Source organism: Gavia stellata, chromosome 22, assembly GCF_030936135.1.
Source record: "Gavia stellata isolate bGavSte3 chromosome 22, bGavSte3.hap2, whole genome shotgun sequence".
Lineage (NCBI taxonomy): Eukaryota > Metazoa > Chordata > Aves > Gaviiformes > Gaviidae > Gavia > Gavia stellata.
The window spans coordinates 10716453-10735819 of record NC_082615.1 but is presented as its reverse complement, the minus strand read 5'-3'; the positions used below and the strand labels follow the sequence as shown (position 1 = coordinate 10735819).

The 19367-nt window shown below is 46.1% G+C and overlaps 1 protein-coding gene across 1 annotated transcript in view; it reads left to right on the top strand.

The window, feature by feature from the left end:
- Positions 1 to 505: 505 nt before the first annotated feature.
- CACNG4 (calcium voltage-gated channel auxiliary subunit gamma 4) overlaps positions 506 to 19367 on the top strand; it is a 39970-nt gene continuing 21108 nt past the window's right edge. The window contains exon 1 of the mRNA XM_059828306.1: positions 506 to 728. Coding sequence (XP_059684289.1) covers positions 506 to 728 — 223 coding nt within the window. The remainder of the gene's footprint in view (positions 729 to 19367) is intronic.

Sequence of the window (19367 nt, the reverse complement as noted above, 5' to 3'; positions counted from 1 at the left end):
CGCGGTGGGCAGCCCCTCCCCGACCTCCAGCCGGGCGCTGGCCGGGCTCGGGCGTGCGCGGGGTGGCCCCGGTTGCCGGACCCCGCACACGCTCACACCTCCGTCCCCCGCGGAGCTGCCGCTTCGGACGCGGCACCGCGCTCCCGCCGCCGGCAGAGCCCGCCGAGCGCCAACGAGCAAAGCCACGCTGGAGCCCGCCCGGGGGCTGCGGGCCGGGGGCTGCGGGCCGGGGGCTGCGGGCCGGGCTCGCCCCGGCGGGGCGGCAGCACGTCGGGGGTCGGGCGGGTCTGCCCTCCCCGCGGCCGGGGCGGGGCGGCGGGGCGCGGCTGGCGGCGGAGCCCGGCCCCGCGCGGCGGCGGGCGGCTCCCCCCCCCCCCCGCCGCCGCGCCCCCGCCGCCGCCTCCGCCCCCCGCCCCGTGACTCGGCTGCCTCCCGCGGGCGGCGGCGGCGGCTGCCGGGCGGTGTCGTGCGGCCCCCCGCGCCCGTGCGGGGACTATGAAGCACCATGGTGTGGTGTGACCGTGGCGTCCAGATGCTGCTGACCACGGTGGGCGCCTTCGCCGCCTTCAGCCTCATGGCCATCGCCATCGGCACCGACTACTGGCTCTACTCCAGCGCCCACATCTGCAACGGCACCAACATCACGGCGGACGAGGCGCAGGGGCCGCCGCGGCGGGCGCGGGGCGACCTCACGCACTCGGGGCTCTGGAGGATCTGCTGCCTCGAAGGTACCGGGGGGGCCGCGCCGCGCTGGGGGAGGCGACTTCCCGGGGGGAGCGGCTGCGCTCCGGAGCCGCCGGGCTGAGCCCCGCCGGAGCCCGAGCCCGAGCCCAGCCGGAGCCGCGCCGCTGCCTCGGACACGGCCGAGGAGGAGGATGGCGTTACCGTGGCAACCGGCATCTCCGAGATTGCCATGGGAACCGGGCGGCGGGATGCCGAGCTCTGCCCGGGGGAGCTCTGCCCAGGGGGGGACCTCGCTCCGCCGCCTCCCCCCCCCCCGGGGCCGGGGGAACGCGGGGCTTCAGGGCTCGGGGGGGCTGCTGGCGGGCCCGGGGCTTCTCGGGGCTCATCGGAGTCCGCCAGCCCTGGGGTTGGGGACCCCGGGGCTTTGGCCTCAGGGGCTTTGGGGCTCAGCCGCAGCTCTCAGGCAGGACAGCGGCAACCCAAGTTCCTCCCCGTCCACCCTCCGGCAGAGGCACCGGGAACCTTGTTGAAGATGTTGCTACCGTTCAAGTGCTTCAGTGTGGACTCGAGGTTACTTAATACAGCCCAAGGGTCAGGCTGAATGGCACTAACGAATAAAAAGAAGCGTGTTTTAGTGGCTGGGATGGGTAGCGGGACACCCCGTTCCCCGCCGGGGCCAAACATGTGGTTCCCTCTCTGAAAATGGAGTTGTAGAGAAAGCGCAGCGGGTAACTACCGGGACAAAGAAACACATGGGTGTTCAGAGGATTTGGCATAGCGGATCGGAAAGCCCAGATGGGAAGCAACATCTGTCAGCCGAGTGCGCGGAGCTCTGGCCGTGGGAAATCAGCACATCCCCGGGAAGGGGACACATGCCCCGGGCAGGCACTGGCAGCGGGGGCCAGGGCCGCGGTGGCTCCGAACCCCCTCACCTGTGGGTCCATTCCCACCCCGCGAACAGCTAACAGAGCCTCAGTGATGCTGGATAAAAGGGAGAGCGGAGAGGAAAGCTGTTGACTTTTGCCGAGCTGCTTTGTGGCTCGTGAGGGTGGGGGTACGTACGCTGGAGTCTTTCTTCCCACAGGAACGCGCTTGGTGTATCGGCTTCAGTGCACCTAATTCCATCAGCACAACTTAGCACACATGAACTTTACAAACCTGGTTTCCTGGTTTATTCGAACTGACAGACCAGCCCAGCTATATAGTTCAGTCTAGCAGCTGTATTCGGAGGGGTTTTCTCCCCAGGAAGGGCTGTGGCATGGTAGAAGTACCTCATCCTCACATCTCTTCTCATCTTCTCCTTTTGCTAACAATTCAAGGCTACAGTGTAACATGGTTTTTCTCTCAAAATGTCAGATTTGCTACCTGCTAATAGTATGCATACATGGAATAGCTATAGGACAAGAAAATATTTTTAGGCAATAACGAGAAAGAATTACTGAAATGTGAAGGTTTACAGGTAATAATAATGCTTGGCTTTATAACTCCTAAAGGAAATGTAACTCTTGGATGGGCTTTTATGACACCGGGAAAATGAGGGCTTGCGTCTGAGAGCTCCCGAGTTTGCCTGAGAGATGCTGAGCATCCTCCACTTGAACCGAATCTTGTGATCTTCGCTGAGCTTGTTCTAGTGTCTTCAGCCTCCGTTTCCCGTGGAAAATAAGTTTGTTTGCATCTTGCGGGAGTTGCTGAGCATGCTCTGCTAGTCCGGGCCTGTCGTCTGCGGGAGAAATCCCTGACTTTTCCCAAAGTCAGGATTTCTGCCTGGTCTTCCAGGAATCTCATTCATAGAAATGAAGTGCAGCATTGACTGAAACTGGTGGAATTTTTCCTTTGATTTCAACTGGGCTTAAGTAAGAACTTAATGAAAAAAAAAAGAAGTCAGTGAAGTGGTGAGAACCGGGCAGCCCTGCGAAGAGTGCCCGGTAATGCCGGCTGATCTCCGGTCCCCGTGCCTGCAGCGGGGCACTGCTCGTGCCTCCCTGGGCACATTTTATTTGCAAGGGTATCCGTGGGAAAATTGCAGCCGGCAGCTGTGTGCAGGTGAACCTTGAATCCCCATCAGTTCAGGGGACAAAAAAGCATTTCATGGGACCCATCTACCCAACAGCATTTGAGCTTTTCTGCTCAAAATTCAAATGCTCGTAATCAAATTACAAAGTTACAAAATTCAAAGTTGTCAAATATGTGCTAAGAATGGACAATTTGAGAAAACTGTCATCTGTTCACAGATACGAGGAACAGAGACTACATTCTCTCCTACATTTTCAGTATGTTCTGTCTTTGTAAGGTAAAATCTATAGATACATTAAAATATTCATGTTTTAAACCATATCATGGGACTTTGATTTCGACATGGAAAGGTTCCTTTGTTTCATAAAATAATAAAACCATTTCTAGAAGCGGATTTAAAACAACTCCCCCTTGATTGATTGTTTCAGAGCATCACTCATTCAGGGTGGATGGGTCTTTTAATAAAATCAACGTAATAGTTGCAACTCTGAGGAGATACACAGCAGGAAAATAATTTCAGTTCTAGATTTTTATACGTGATTAAATGGTCTGGCTTCAAAACTATTTTTAGAACTCTTTTTGTCTTTTGGAGTAATAATTATAAAAGCCGACTTTATTTTAATGGTCTTCACTCTTATCGCAAAAAGAGTAATCTAAGACGCAAATGTGCAAAAGCTGAAAATACCTTGGACAGCCTCTCAAATTGCTTTTGACATGAATAAAGCATTTTGCAGAGTAAATTTCGGGACAACTGAAATTTGCCATTAGAACGTTTCTCAACTATATCCATAAAACAACCTGTATACTGGATTTTGAGCAGTCACCTGTTCAGTATCCCAAATTCCAAGATTTCAGAGAAAATCACTGAAACAGAATGGAAAAGAACAACCCTCTAACCAAATTATTAGGTGTCCCTCAATGTTTTCCTGTTTCTCTTCTTCGGGACAACATTTTACAACAAATTAACATTGTAATGATAACTGGAGTGATACAGTTTAGGGATCCAGCATATTGTCTTTGTTTGGAGCTGCAGTTGTCTTGGGGATGAAATCATGTTTCAGGACTAGTAGTCAATACTACTATGGAGCTTAGTCACTTAAGAAGTGGCGTTAATGATACATCAGTCAAACTCTTGCCCGTATAATCCCAATTTTGTTCTTTTAGCGTGTTTGTCAAAGGTAGGAGGCTCATTGAGTGGATTTTAAACAATAGCAGTATTTCTGCATGGATTTTTAAAACTTATATCCAAGGTAACTGCCTTAGGTAGGAAACTGTTTAAAATAATTCTTGGTATGAATGTGCGTATAGCAGAAGCGGATGCGATTCGACTGAGCCTCTGCAGTAAAATGGCCCAGGGGCTCCCTGGCAAAGCTGGTTTCTGGTTTTCTGGGGCCACGACAGCTACGATAACTGCACTTTTGACAGCTGAAGTTAAACTGTCACCGGAGTAAGAAGGGTCTGATGAAGCCGCCATGCAGCCATCCCCACCTGAAATCTGCACCCCAACCCACAAATCAATAATAAGAGCAAATCGCCCCATTTCAGGTGGCTGCCGTTATGTCCGTGTCCACACTCAAGCTACAGGAGTTGTCACAAGCTGTGGGTCCCTGTCAAGACGGTGCAGACCGGAGTCTTGCAAACACAGCAAATGCTGTATCTTATGAATAATCCTTTCATGGTCCAGCTAACCTGAGAAAGAGCGATTAAACCGCCATAATTTTCCAGCAGCCCCTATTCCTATGGTAAATGTGCAGCACAACTGTGTAAGCCCTGCACAGTCTTAGTGACAAGGGGGATCTGCTATTAAAATATTTGCCTACAAGGAAAAAAAAAAGATTTTAAAAACACCACTTTATCCATTGAACCTGCTTATCTTGGTGAACAATCCTGCTGAAGCTAATAGGACGGCTCACAATAGAGAGCTCTGCAGGCCCTGTGACATCAAGATATGAAATCAAGTAATGCACTTGTAATTTAAATTTATTCAAAGAGTATTTTATTAAACACTTCAGCATATGAATCTCTTTGAACCCATTGTGTCTACTGCTTTCAGTATTCCCTGTTTGCCAGTTACTTTTCAAGTGGTGCAATTGGTTTTTTAATTCACATGGAACCATGTGTCCTTCCTGACTGGGTGGCTGGAACATTTGTAATTGGGAGGAAGGATCCAGTAAATCATTTATGACTTGTAAACTTACACAAACGCATATTTGCACAATTATTTGCGAGTCTTCTGGCTTGGATGAATGCGCACAAACATGGGAACTGCGGCACACGCATGCGCTGCTTCCATGGATACCCTTGAAAACAAAATAAAAATGCTTATACAAATGTTTGAGGCAAGCAAATAAAGGAAGGCTGCCATCCATCAATACTGCAAATTCATGGCTCATCCAAAAAGAATGAATATTCTTTAGTATTCTCAAAGCAAAGCCATGACATCCTAGCACCACTGCTATTTGTAATAAACTAAATACAATGGAGACTTTATATTCAAATGCTATTGCCAACGTTTTATTTGTCAAAGAGCAAATGTTACATCAATTTAATATCAGACATGACCTGCCTTGGAGGTTATATCCGCAGGCGCGTTAAGGGACGGCTGGGCTTCTCCGTTTTTACAGGCATGTGAGCCTGTATTCACACTGTGAACGAAGGTACCTGCAAATGGAGCGCACACAAATGGGTGCCTCTGCTGTGAAAAACTCGCTCTGTGTATGCTAGTTCTTGGACAGTATGTATGTATTTTGCACATGCATTATAGGTGCTGAAGAGTGAACTTTCATCCACGAATATTTCAAACAAACGTGAACACATCAGAGAAGGACTTTCTGAGATTCAGCCCATGTTTTCATTCCTTCTTTCCGTACATCCTGCTCATACCGACCCGTTTCCCTGGTAAAACACGTGCTGTTGAGAAGGTGCCTGTGCTGCACTCATTGTTTTTAAAAGCGATTCTCAGAGCTCCAACGTCAGCTTTGCAACAGTGTTTGAAGCAGTGCGGTTTTGTCAGCAGCTGATGGAGTGATTTTTGACAGCCTTTTTAGGATAATTTTTTTCAAGAGCATTCCATTTGCTAGAGAGAGTTTCTGAATTTGGAGCAATCTTTAGGGATGCAGAGTTCGATCTCTTCCAAATATTGTCCATAGAATAACATATCTTAAAATTTTGTGCTGGAGGAAGTGTCGGCAGAAGAGGGGTTAAGGCATTACCTATTCTTTTCGCAAATCAAAAAGCACAGATCTCCTAAATGCACCTCTTTGAACATTTGTAACAGAGGTTCTCAAATGACCCTATTGATGTAGCAAAACATCCATTCTTCCTGAGACGCTCTGTGAAACAGGGATCTGAAGCTAATTGACTGAATATATGTCACTTTAACGAATTAATTTGCTTTCTTGAACTCGATCTACTATATAGCCAGTAGGGAGCTATCAGGCTACACGAGGGTTTTGGTTTTTTCGCCGTGGCTCTTCGCATGTCAGATAGCCCAGTGCAAAACTTAGAACCCAAAGACTTTCTGTGCATTAGCGATACTCCCCAAAGGCTGTAAACCAATGAAAGCACATCAGTAATCCAGCTGTAAAGCTTCTTCATCTGTACAAGATGTAATGTGGATAATATTAATCTTACCTAGGTTTCAGAAATGTTATGTGAAAAGAGTCAAGGATGCGTTGGGTTATACAAATAGGAAACCTGTGGTTGTGTTCTGCTATAGTTACTTTTTTATTCTGTATATAGTCATACTGCATATTGTAGGTGGCTGACAGATGGCATTTGTGGTAGTATCTGTCAGAGCCATAGGAATTCATTTTGGGGTTCTCGGGCGCCTTTGCAATGTGATCTTCGGGCTTCTTCCAGCTGCCGTTACCTTTCAGTGACCCTCTGCCATGGGTTTTCTCACTGTTGAGGTACTGGCAGCGCAGCCGCTGCACCTCGTCAGGGCTTGCCCTGCCTTCTGCAGCTCTACTAACCCTCGCCAGAGTAAACTGGTACAACGGGCAAATATGACGATGTATTTTTTTTGTTCCGGTAAAATTTCAACACAGGAATTATTTCTCCGGTGGATCCTGTCCGGTTCGCTGTGTCACCCTGCATTACTTCTGCCCAGATCGTGCTGTCCAACCTGCAGCTTTGGTCAGTCTCGCGAGGTGCAAAACACATGAACCACCTTAAAAAGCTGGGGGAGAAGGAGGGTGTATCAGACATCTCCATTCTGTGGCCTTGTGTATCTTTACAGAAACAGAGAAAAAAAGATAAAAAAATATTAGGAGGAGTGGCTAGTGTTTTCATCTCATTTTTAATTCTTTTGAGGCAGCAGGAGTACTTAGGTGCTGAGTGTAATTTGAAGTCTGTTATTAATACCTCTCAGCACCCAGATATTTAGTTGGTGTCTGCGCGGCTTGTGTGTCGAAGAGCTGAGCGGTAATTTCTGCATCCCCAAACTGGAAATGGAGAGGGAGGAGGAGGATGGATGGGCTTGTCGGTCTGGGCTTTGCTAGGTTTCCTGCCAGCTCTGGGGCCAGTTACTTTATCTTGCTGCCCCTGAGGAGGAGGGATAACTGTGCTTCCTTCCCACCCACTTTCCTCTCGTACTAATAATAAAAGGGAAAAGAAGATGCAGAGAAACTGGGACACGGCAGTAGGGCTGCCCAGCTCAGAGAAGGTGTATGAACGCTACTTTAGCTGGGTTTGAAGCATTTTGCTTGCAATTTATGTTTTATACATACAATATTTTGCGTTTAAGCATGTCTTCCTTGAGGGACAGGATTAAGTCTGAGTCTCCACCTACGTAAATTTAAACTGCTTTCTAGGAAGGCGGTGGAATTATGCCAATATGAAGCCAATATAAGAGAAGGGCTCATAGATCTGTCCCTTCAGTTGGACCTTTTCCTGCTGGTCCCTCTTTTCTGAGCCAAGATTCATCTCATGAAATAAATCATACTACCAAACTGAAAAACTGGTCCTGCTTCCAAACATTACTTTGTGCTTATCTTCATTTTAGATTTCTGTTTACTGGTATTTATTATGTCGCAGACTTACGGTTCAGCATCCAAATTCTTCCCAACAGATGGCAAGGCAGGATGCACAGGAGTAGTAAAATAAACAGGATAAATGCACAACTGCCCATATGTCTGAGAAGCTGATACACATTTATGACTTCAGAACAAAAGGATGTTTTCAGTAGACAGCTCTAGTGCTGTGCAGGGCTTCTCGCTTTTTTCTGCCTTGCCCTGAAGTCTTCAGCGTATTTTGATCCGTTAAATTACAACATATTTTGTCCTCTCTCTTCTATTCCCAGATAGTTTTTTCCTTTAGTTAGTTGTCTCCATTCCCAATGTACATCAGTTCATTTTACCTTCAAAATTTTAGAGTGGAAGGCGGCTCTTTCCTGGGCTTTGGCTCGTCTTTTTTCTTTCAGAGTGGGTGTTTTGGCTATTTTGAGGGGCACACAGGGGTGCTGGGGACCACAGCAACATTTGAGACTGTGACTTTCTCTATATTGGGATTTATTATAATATTAATGACATGTGACCTCTCTAATCTCTCAAAATAGCAAGCCCCAGGGCAAGCTGCCTGCAGGATGGATGGCCCAGCCTAGACAGACTTTAGCTGGGTTTCCCTTCAGATCTGGGGGCATTTTTGCCAGTTGTTGCATGCTGTGGGTCAAATGCAGCGAAAGCGTTGAAGCAGCTCTTGATTTAGCCTGGCACATAGTCCAGCCCCTCTTTCTCCTCCTTCTTGTGGCATCCTGTCATCTGAACATCTTTGTTCTCATTCTTTTTTTGCCTCACCTTCCTGAAATGTTACAACTTTCCTTCTGCTGAAAAGGTACCTTCTAAATTAGCTTTTCAATGACGGCGCAAGAGTCTTTCTTTAGAAAACTGGTAGATACTGCCCCAGGTAGAAATTCAGAATTTTTAATTTCTCTTCTTAACTCTTGAGCATCTCTGTGCCCTCCTGCCAAGGAAAAATGTATAATCATGTAATTGTCAAAAGGTACGAGGTTTGGGTTCTCTTTTCTCTACCTGTTTTACTTTGTTTCCCATGTGTTTATCCAGGCTCCTGCTTACTTTACACATAGCACTGTAAGTTCTTCTTCAATAGAATTGAGTCATTTTTTTGTCACATGTTATATGTGAAGGAATGCTAGATTATAAACATGTGGTCGTGATACGGAGAGAGGGATGAAGGGAGAGTGCGTTATGGAATTACAGTATTTCCTGTGCAGATTGCCAGATCCTGATACAAATTAACCTCTTTTATTGTTCTTTTTCAAGCATTCTGCCTTTTAATTGCTGTTTTGGAATTGTGCCACTTAGTTATGCCCTTTGAATGCTTCTCACTTAGCCAGTCCCCTTAGCTTGATAATGCCAAATATTTCAAAGATGTTCAGAAGCGCCAAGCATCCCCTGTTCGAGTGGGAGAGGTACCCAGTTCAGTGAGGAATTACCACCCTCGTTTAGCTGCCAGGGTTTTTTTCAGATTTAGTTAATAACCATTTTTAAGTCACTGCCAATTCTCTACTGGAGGTTTCAGATCGGCTTTCTCCCATTTATACATTTTAAATTAATGAAATTTTCTGTAGAATATGGATGACTGAATATTTTCTCCTGTCCAAATACATAGCACTCAATAATGTTAGGATTGTTACTGTGTCTTACTTGCATCCCAGAGGCGTAGTTTATCTATTGTTGCTGCAAGGCATTGAAAAGGAACCATGGCATGTTGCAATTATGACTTGAACTAGGATCTCGCCAGAGGTACATTGCCTAAATATTATCAAATCTCAGATACAACTTATTGCATATACCTATCTTAGAGCTGTGCATACCTGTCTCATGGCTCACGGAATATCAGTGATGGCTATTAGCAAGACACTGGATGATTTTGTTGCAAGAGTTGCCATGCTGTTGGGTTTTTTTTAAAGCTCAGCCCCCAGCATTCAGCTGCCCACAAGCGAGTGAAATAGCAAACTCTTAACACTGGAAGACCTTGTGACTATTTAGACTGAGTTTTCAAAGGTAGCCAGCTGTGAAAGTTAGTAATATTCCTTTGTCTATGACTCACTAATGGTAATAGTGGGCTTTAATCATCTTAGTGCAGTGGGTCTTCTAGACTCAGGCAAACCATAGCAATGCTCCTTTACGTACATTTTAATGCAAAATTGGCTAGAGTTAGTTTCTTTGTGTGTTGGTTTGTTTTTAGCAAACTGATGAAACAGCAAGTTGCATTATGTCGCATCACATTTTTATCCACATGGATCACGAACAGCATCGAAGCCCTCAGATTCACTGAACAGAGCTGTTACTTGAGCCAGTGGAGTAAATAGCCCAAAATAGATTGTTATTCTCCAGCTATGCCGCTGCGGTGGTGGATAGGTTATTTGTTGGCAATTGTGAACTGCCAAAGCTTCGGGAACTTGGTTTCCAGTGCAGTTGCAGAGGGAGAGCCCCAGACTCTTCATCTATTTCCTCCCAAACTTAACCTCCCCTGGTCCCACCCTGCCACCTGACATACACCCGACTGACTGCGGTTTATTCTGTACAATTAGAGCTCGGCAACATTAATAACGATTCCAGCTGGGTTTTATTAGGGGAACTGGTGGAAAACGTCAGCATCAAGCAGAGCTATCCCAGACATGATAAAATACCAGCTAATAAATAAAGGAGCTAAGTAACAGTTTGGAAATGGCATCTTAAAACTAGAGTTTCTAACCCTAACCTGTTGGGTGCTTATCCTCATCCTCCTGCCAGCAGGCAGCAGAGCATCAGTTATTTGCCATTACAGCAATTTTGGGTCCACCAGTGTGCTCTTTGCAGACAGACCAACCTCTTCCAGATGGACCGGTAGGACGCAGGCAGCCCCGATCCAAAAGCCCCCTTACATTTATGCATGTGCTGAACCCAAGCCAATAAACCTGGCAAGAGGCTGAGTTTCTTGGCTCAGGCTTCGTGCTGCTTGGATCTGCCCCCCGTGTGTTTGGATCAGAGCTTGTCCACGTCCCCCCAGCTCTGCCCGCTGCGAAAACACATTTTTGTCTGTCGACGAAAGATCCTCCCAGATGATGAGTAATCTTTTCAAAGAGTGTGGCTTACGAACTCTAACCGTATTTCCAGTAAAGGTATGTGTCTTTGAAGCTTACATTGCATTGGCAGTCAACAGGATTTTGGTTTTTTAAGTTACGTAGGTGTTTCCAAAAATATTTATCCAAGACTACACCGCTATCTGCTAATCACGAGATTAAACATCCTGTGGTTCTCCTCAGTAGACTGAAGGTTTGCTTCAGAGGTTGGTAAGCGTTTCTCCTTTGCTCTGCACGTTTTGCTGTACTCTTGTCCTTGCCTTTAGCGCTGGCAAATGCAGACAGTTTTGGAGATGCTTTGGAATCCTTAAAGATGCAAGGCCTGAAATAAAACATGTAGTATTTAGGAATGATGCTAGGGCTGTATTCACAGTATCACTTCTAATTATAGCCATTTGAGTAATTCATTTGCAATGTCCCGCTACGGTAGTGCTTATTAAAATAGAACCCTCTTTATAGTTTGGTAGCAAATTAAGAGGGGAAAAAAAAGCTATCCCATTCCATCCAATGTCTTTGAAAGAGGTTTACCCTCATAACTTGCTTTCTAGGGATATTCCCCTTGTTTTTACTTGTACTCCTGGTCGGATTTTTAAGGACTGACTTCGTGTCTCCTGGTAGCCAATTCCCAGTGACCTTTTTCCTCATTTTATTTTAATTTCTGTGTATAAATGGCAGCGTTCTAGCTGGAGACAGTCTTTGGACACAGCAGCAAAGCCCCATAGAGAAGGAAAAACAGGCCAGAAATTTTCCACCTGAATTCTAAGGCTTACCCAGGGCTTCAGCCGCGGAAAGAGCCAACGCGCTCAACTTTGCAGGATCGGAGGAGTGCTCAGACGCAGAAGCTGGACAAAGGGCAAGTGGTTCAGGATCAGGGCCAGACCTGGGCAGCCAGGACCTCGCCGTCAGCATCTCCAGGCATCAGCGCTGGATGCAGCTACTCCCACAGGTTATCCCTTTTTCTGGCATGACCGCTCTGCCCCGGGAGGGCTGAGCAAGTGGTTGCAGCTGGCCAGAATATGGGTACGCAGTTCCTAATGTTGGTTTTGTAGCATTAGTGTGCACCTGTTTTGGTGGCCAACTGGCACCGTGTTCAGCCTAAAATGTGTGTGTAAGCCCTGTATTACAAGAGGCATAAGAATTAGCGTGTATCAAACATGTCATTAGACACGTGCCTGGTAGACATAATGTAGGATAATGAATATGATCACAAGAATAAATTAATAACCGAAAATATTTTTTATACATATGCACACTTAAAACAGGATAAGAACTAAGTGACACTTGTGTCACCAGTTTATAATTAAAATGCAGTGCTTGAATGAAAATGTAAGCTTCAATTAGCCAGCACGACCCTGCTTCCGGCTTTACTTCCCACTGAAAAGCAACGATAACAAGCTCACATTTATTATCAGAGTTTTTCCTGGAGCTGTGCACTGAAACATGCTCACATCTGAGCCCTTTCACTGAAGACATTTTTTCGCTTCAGCAGTTTGGCATGCCATACAAAGGCTCTCTGATTTTTAGTGATGTTCACCTCCTCTTACATAAAAATGTTTTCTGTGCATATTATTTGGTTTTAGTTAAAGTCCAGGTGCACGGGTTGCTGAAGAACCAAAAGGATGGCTCATCACATAGCACAATGGGTAATTATTGCTGAGCTTTGCTGTATTGCACAGACAAATCCTTTCTTGGAGCTCAGCATTGTAGCTGTGAGAGAGAGAAAATACCTACGATCTAGCCCAAAGTCCTACAAGGGTAAGAATAGATCCTCTGGTGTCTGCTTTGCCCATTTAATTTTTAACTATATCTCAAGAGATAGAGCTTCACAGTTTTGTTTAGAAATACTATTTTGCATTTTAGTTTCAAAAGTGGGAAGTTAATACATATATAAATTATGAGGTCTCATGTGTTCCCGTTTTCATCCCAAGAGTCTTTCTAGTTAGGCTTTTTGTAAAACGGTTAAATAATTCTCTGGGTTTAGCCTCCATTTAAGCCAAGATTTATCTTGATTTACGCATGATCCAGACAAAGTTCTGTGCTGCATAGCCTAAGAATTGAGCTTCTGATTTCTGCAAGACAGGGCAGGGTCCCTGGCTAGACAGCTGAGCTGCCTGTGTAGGCAGAAGGAAAACCCAGGTGCCTTGAAAGAGCAATTCTGGGAATGCATGTGCTGGGTGGGGACCTGCCTATGGCAGCTTGCGGGAAGGTTAATGTTACGCAACGTCTTGGCTCCTGCCCATCTCTGCAATTTGGGTACCTGGCTCAGCACTCCATGCGAGGGGCAATGCCATCCACTTGAGATCCAGATCCTTGAGGTGCCTTTCGAGAGCTGCTGACAGCGATGATGTCTTCCCAGACACTAATCTTGCCAATGCCAGAAAAACAGGAATGTTTTAGTCTAGGACGTGTTCAGCCTGAAGATGTCTGTCACGTCTTGAGGACATGCAGTAGGTGCTCAGCTGGGCATTTTTGCGCCCTTCGTATTGGTCCATATGCAGACGAGGCTTCAGGAATCGGAGTCCAAAATAAGAAGGCTAGGGAATGCCCTTCTCAACCAGTTCTTAGGACAGCTGGTGAAAGGGATACAAACTCTAACCAGCCCCAAAATGTCAACGTAGAGCAGTTGAGCCTCCGAAAGTGTACTTAGGGAATATGTCCTCTCTGACGGATATGGGACCGAATGTCCACATGGATATTTTTTGCAATGCGCCCTCCAATATTTTAAGCAATTTCTACAGGCAGAATTCTTGTAATGTAGGAGTGGATGTCAAGCCAGGATATCTCAATTCAGAGTACATATGTGCTCTTAGCTTTGGGTCAGGCAGTGATGTGTGGTGTAGTTAGAGCCCCCAGGGACTCTTCAAGTTGTAAAAACTACAAACCTTCTGGTTTTTCACTGGTGCTATTTGCATGGGACAGAGTGACCTCTCCAGAAAGCCTTTCCAACAGCAGCAGCAATCTCTCTCAATAGCGTTTAATAACTACCCATGGAGAAAATTACACTCTATTTAAAAGGCCAGAAAAATCACCTTCAGTTTAACTCTGCTGACTTTGGTAGAATTACACCAAAAATGAGTTTTGTCTGATATCCTTTGCCATACTAATGCTCAGTTGCTGGGCTGAAAAAGCCTTTCAAAGGCAGATTAAACAAGTCCGAATGGTGAAATATTCTTTTAATTTTCCTTCGCACACGTTATTTTAGGTATAGCTTGGAAGGCTGCCCTTACGAGAGGCATCCCTTTAAATATTTATACAGCATCAATATGTAGCCACCTTCATACGTTTTTAATGATATGTTCCTTTCTAAATTAACCATTAGGTAACCCTGTTCTATAGCTTTCCATATTTTGCACTGCCTTTACACTACCCTTGGATTTTTATTTATTTATTTCACTGTGGAACAATGAAGATGTCAAGGCAAGGCCCAGGGGCACCGTGGAAATCGAATTCTTGGAGCACCACCGCTGTTGCCATGGTGGGCACGCACTCAATAGCACACTGTGCTGCTCTGCAAGCCAAGGGGATTAAAACCCCGGCTCTGCTGCTGGGCCATGTCAGTTCACCACTGTTACAATGGAGGCTCTTCGTTTATAGTTCCCAGGACCAGGGGAAAAAAAATATTGAAGCAAACCCAAGCGAAGAGGGGAAGGTGCTGCGAAGGGGCAGGAAGCGGTATCCACGTTCTGAGTTTTTCCCTGAGAACCACAGTGGTGTCTGGCAGGTTTCTGGATTTTCCAGAGGCTTTTCTCTTTCATCTTCTCGTTTAGCGTTAGTTAGTAAGATGCCACGGTATGCAGAGGTGAATAGGACAAAGCCCAATGCTGTCAGCTGAGTCAAAGATCTTTACTATTTCCTCAGCCCTGATTCAGGCTGAAAAACCACAGATGAGTAAAAGTGTTGGCACAAGCCATGGGTTTTCGTAAAGGTGGGGTATTTGACTCCTGTTCAATTATACCACATTATCACAGCAAAATGATTTCTGCAGAAGCTGCTCATGGCTCGTTTCCATTCTGGTTTCCCTCTCTCCTAAGGGGACCATAGGAGATGGCTGCAGCCAGAGATCACGGCTGCGTGACCAAAAACTTAGCAAAGCCTCAGGAGATTGACAGAGGGCACACGCGTCCCAGGTTTGGTAGGGAGATTATTCCCCTGACAAAAAAAAAGAGACGTCAGAGCTTGTCCTAAGCCTTGTTATACTGAAAGGAAGAGCAAAGTATTCCTGCACGCTGCTTCGTAAAGAAGAGTTGCACCCTTTAGAGCTGAAATCCAACCTCTCCTTCTCTTGCCTGCTGAAGGGGCCTTATCCTGTACTTGTTTTGTAAGTAAGAGCTTCAGTTAAGTCAGTAGAGATTTTGTCTGAGGATAATGGGCTCAACGAAATACTGAAATGCAATTTCCCTGAGTTGCGGTGTATTGAAGAAAGAGATTGAGTCATGAGCAATCCCCTTCCAGCGACGGAGCTCGGTTCCTGCTGTACACATTGCTGAAGCAGTCCGAGTAAGGATGTCACCGTCTCTTCTGCTGGCATATAAGATGCTTTATAGAAAGCACAGGGGTATTTTCTTATCTTCTCTCCTCTGAACCAAATCTGGTATGATTTGGCTCCAGCAGTGACTTATTTTGCTGGGTTTCTAAATGTACTGGTAAAGGGACATTGTTTGCTCCAAACAAAAGCCATCTGGGCTTGGCATTCCCAACGTGTGCCTCACGCAGTAGAAGAAGCCAGGCAGCAGCTGAAATACAATGAACTGTTCTCTTCCACCACAGGGAAGGCAAGGTATGGCCAAGCTTAAATTGTGCTGTTATTTGAGGCTCTTCTTCGGGTTGCAGAGGGAATTTTTTCTCAGTGTTTGCTGCAAATGTGTTTAAATTTGCTGTTTTGGAGGCAAGTACTTGACATATGTTTCTTTTCACATGCTGTCCTCCATTCGTTTCATGTAGCAGATGCTCAGTTTACCACTTTAAATGTATTCTTATTTACTAGAAATTATTTTAGAAAATAGCTGTTTGGAACTAAACATTTCCAGCCCTTCTTCTGGGTGCTGGAAGCTCCTTTTTGCAGCTGTCCTGTGTGGCTGCATGCAGATGTTGACAGGTTGATTTGCATTTGAAGAGCTGGATAGAGCGAGCTAAGGAAGGGTTTTTCTTCCCTGTCTCTGAAGGCAGTCACTTAAACACTCCTTGCCAAATTTAGCCCTGATGTTATTCTTCTTAATTAACCAGAGCAACATCCAAGCTGAGTTTGGCCCATTGTTAGCTGCCCCTTTATTCCAGGGTTGAATTAAGCCCCCTGACCATGTGAAAGAAAGGCTCTTACTCTGAAAATTGATTGTACAACAGTGAAACGCAAGGACAGTCCTAATTCACAGCAAGGTGGTATGTACAAGCTGGTTTATCTGATTTCCACTATATTGTCCCGTTGCCAGAAACTGCAGGTCCAAACCTTCCAGCTGAGGTTTCTGGTTTACCTGGCTGCTGCATACTGCTGGAGTCAGACGTGTGTGAGTAAAAAGGAAATTCTGCTATCAGGAAAAAAAGTGCAGCTTGCACTGCTTGATCCCCCTTCCTGGAGAGTACTCTTTTTTATTGTTGTTGTGGGGGTTTTTTCCCCTTAAAATAAGATTGCATAAAGACTTTCGGCACAAAGACGTGAATATAGACTTCGGTCCCTCCCATTGATAAAGAAAAAGGCCGAAGTCTTGATCCACAACCATGCTGTCAGCCTCTGGAAATTGTTGCTCCAGGTCTTTCGTGTACATGATCCACCCACGTTGACTCAAAGCACGATTTAGCAGAGACCAAAACCTCTCATGCTGTAGTGGGGAGAAAAGCTAACATTCAAAGAGCTGCAGCCCTGTCACCGTCAAGGCCCATACACTTTGCTTCCTCTTCATTTTCTTTTCTTTAGACATCATTACAAAACTGTCAAGAAAAGCTACATCCAGCAGGTATTAGAGCTGAACCCCCAGAAACATGGGAAGGCATAAGTGAGGCTGTGGGGGCTTTTTTCCCCTTCGTTTCACCGCGCTTCTGTGCTTCCCTGCCGTGTCCCTGCCACGATCAGCTGTGGGCAGATGCTGGTCCCACTTCTCCCCCATAATCCGGATTTCAGCAGTTTCCCAGTTTCCTTGTGCTGGTCTAACACAAGTTACAGCTGAGTTTGCCGCGCATCCCCCTGGTCAAGGCTGCCATGGGGACAGTTACCCACGTGAACTTTGGCAGTTTCAAAGTCTACACGTAGGCATTATAGCCGACGTCAATAACACGCTGGACTCGGTCTGCGTTTTGGAGCATTCGTGGCAAAATTCTCACTGCTCACAGTGTAGTACAAACTGATTTATCAGCCTGTGCGTTGGGCATGGGCGTGGTAAGAGAGACCACTGGCACAGCATGCTTTCTTTAAGAAAAGTTTCCTCCAGTCCATCATTTGTATCATGCATGAAGCTTTTCTTATAGATATCTTTTTTTTTTCTGTGTAAGAACTTTAGGGGAGGAGATAGGAATGGAGAATGTTGCTGTCAGACAGGCCGGATTCAGGTACCCATGGCGACATGAGATCGCTCCGCATCCTCACCAGCACAAGAAGATTACCTTAGACAAGAATAACTAAGAACAGAATTTTTGACCTTCAAGATTTTCTTATCTGTAAACATTATAACTGTATAGCAATACAACCCAACTTGTCAACAACAGAAAATAAAAGAAAAAAAATAAAACTAATTTAAAACCCCACAGTGGCAGTGGAATAAATTCATACATTTATCATTTCAGAGGTTCCTATCACTCCTGCCTCTTTTCCTGCAAGGTTTAAATTATTAGATTTTTTTTTTTTATGTTATGTTTACTCTCCTAAGAATAGATTACAATTTACAGAAGCTCATATGGATGAAAAAGCATTTTCCTTTTGCGCTGTTGCTCACACAGTTAACACACACAAACCCGCACCTTCCAGCTTTCCAAAACCTCAGATCATACCGTCAAATAAATTAGTTCAATATTCAGAAATTTATTTTGAAATCCTTAGGAGAAGAAGGTTTATTACTTGAACTTTCACTTAAGAAATACTGTGCATCTCGGTGCTTGGTGCAAGACTATCTGGTCTGGTTAAAGGGGCAGATTCTTCACAACACTTACATGTGTGGCTGGTCCTGCCAGCACTAGAATTGGAGATATTTGCATGAGAAAAGATCCTTAAAGTGGAGAAATGCAGGACGAGGATCTAAGCTTACCATAACAGCTGGAAAGAGCCTGGTAAAATGAAATTCACTGTCTGCTGCTGTAGATCTTTTAGGTTTTAAGCTTCTGAGGCAGAGGGTGATTTTTAAGCAGAATTTTAACTTGCACATACATGAATTATTTCTAGTGACTTGCTCAAAAATAGCAATTTGAGCCTGACTCGCAATGTACTTACAGAGGGCTGGAGTGTGGCCAGGCAGCCTTGCCCATGCCTAGGAACGCTGAACTTTCTGCACACACCTGAACCAAATACCCTGCTTGGGTCTGGCACTGCGGGCTGGGGACACGCTCTCGGTGTCCCTTGTCCCTCCCCTGACGTGGGTCAGCAAGGAATGGCCAGAGTTTGGGGTCCAGACGTCTCGCTAAGGTCCAGGCTAGCGAGGGAGAGCCGCAGTTCGTTGCCGATAGAGGCCAACGGCGAAGTGCTGTCCCCCGAGAGCAGGGGAGCATCATGCTGCGTGCGTGACTCAGAGGCGCAGCTGAGTCACAGCCTCCCGTGGCTTCTCCTGTGATGGGAGCAGGTTAGACACCGTATTCAAGATTGTGCTTGAAGTCACGATCCAAGTCATTGTGTTCAGGCTCCTCATTTGCTTCGCGGGGAGAAAGTATGTTGCACTTCTCGGAGAAGAAAAAGGAGTCTGTGGTGTGGGAAAAACCAGCTCCCGGATTCCCACTCATGAGAGCACTGTTAGGGAAAAAAAATCCGACAAAACACACCTTTAAAGCACAAAGGGATGACAGTATCTCGCTAGAGCCCCTCAGATGTCAATGAAGTTACACCTGGCATATCGAGTATTCGCCCATTAGCAGGATGCATCAGCTAGGATGTCCTGAGGCACCTGGAGCTGCTGCGGAAAAGCATTGGCGTCTCATGAAGGTACGGCTCTCCTACTCGAGAGCACTTAGGAGCAGATGCACAGAGGGGTTTAGGTGTTGCCATGCCTAAAAAGTAGAAACTCAGCTTACAAACCCCAGTGCCCTGGACAATAAACGACACCGAAGAGCAGAGCCTGGGAGCTGGACCCTAATGGTCCACCTAAATGGCATCAGGCCTCAGCTTTGCAAACCCCCAGGGCTGGTGTTTCGGGCTCTGCTCATCCCGAGGGATGGACCTCACATTTATGAGTCCTCTGGATGGAGTCAGAGCAGAGCGGGCAGGCATCAGTGCATCCCCCCTCGGATGCTGGCGCTTCCCTCGCAGCACCGTTGGAGTTAAATGGCACCGGCAGATCCTCACCCTCCAATAGGTATTTGCTGGCACATAACCCAGTGAATCCAGTCTCTAGAGCACAAGTGATCTATAGTCACTAGGAAAACTTTCTCAAGAGCTTATTTAGGAGAGAAAGCC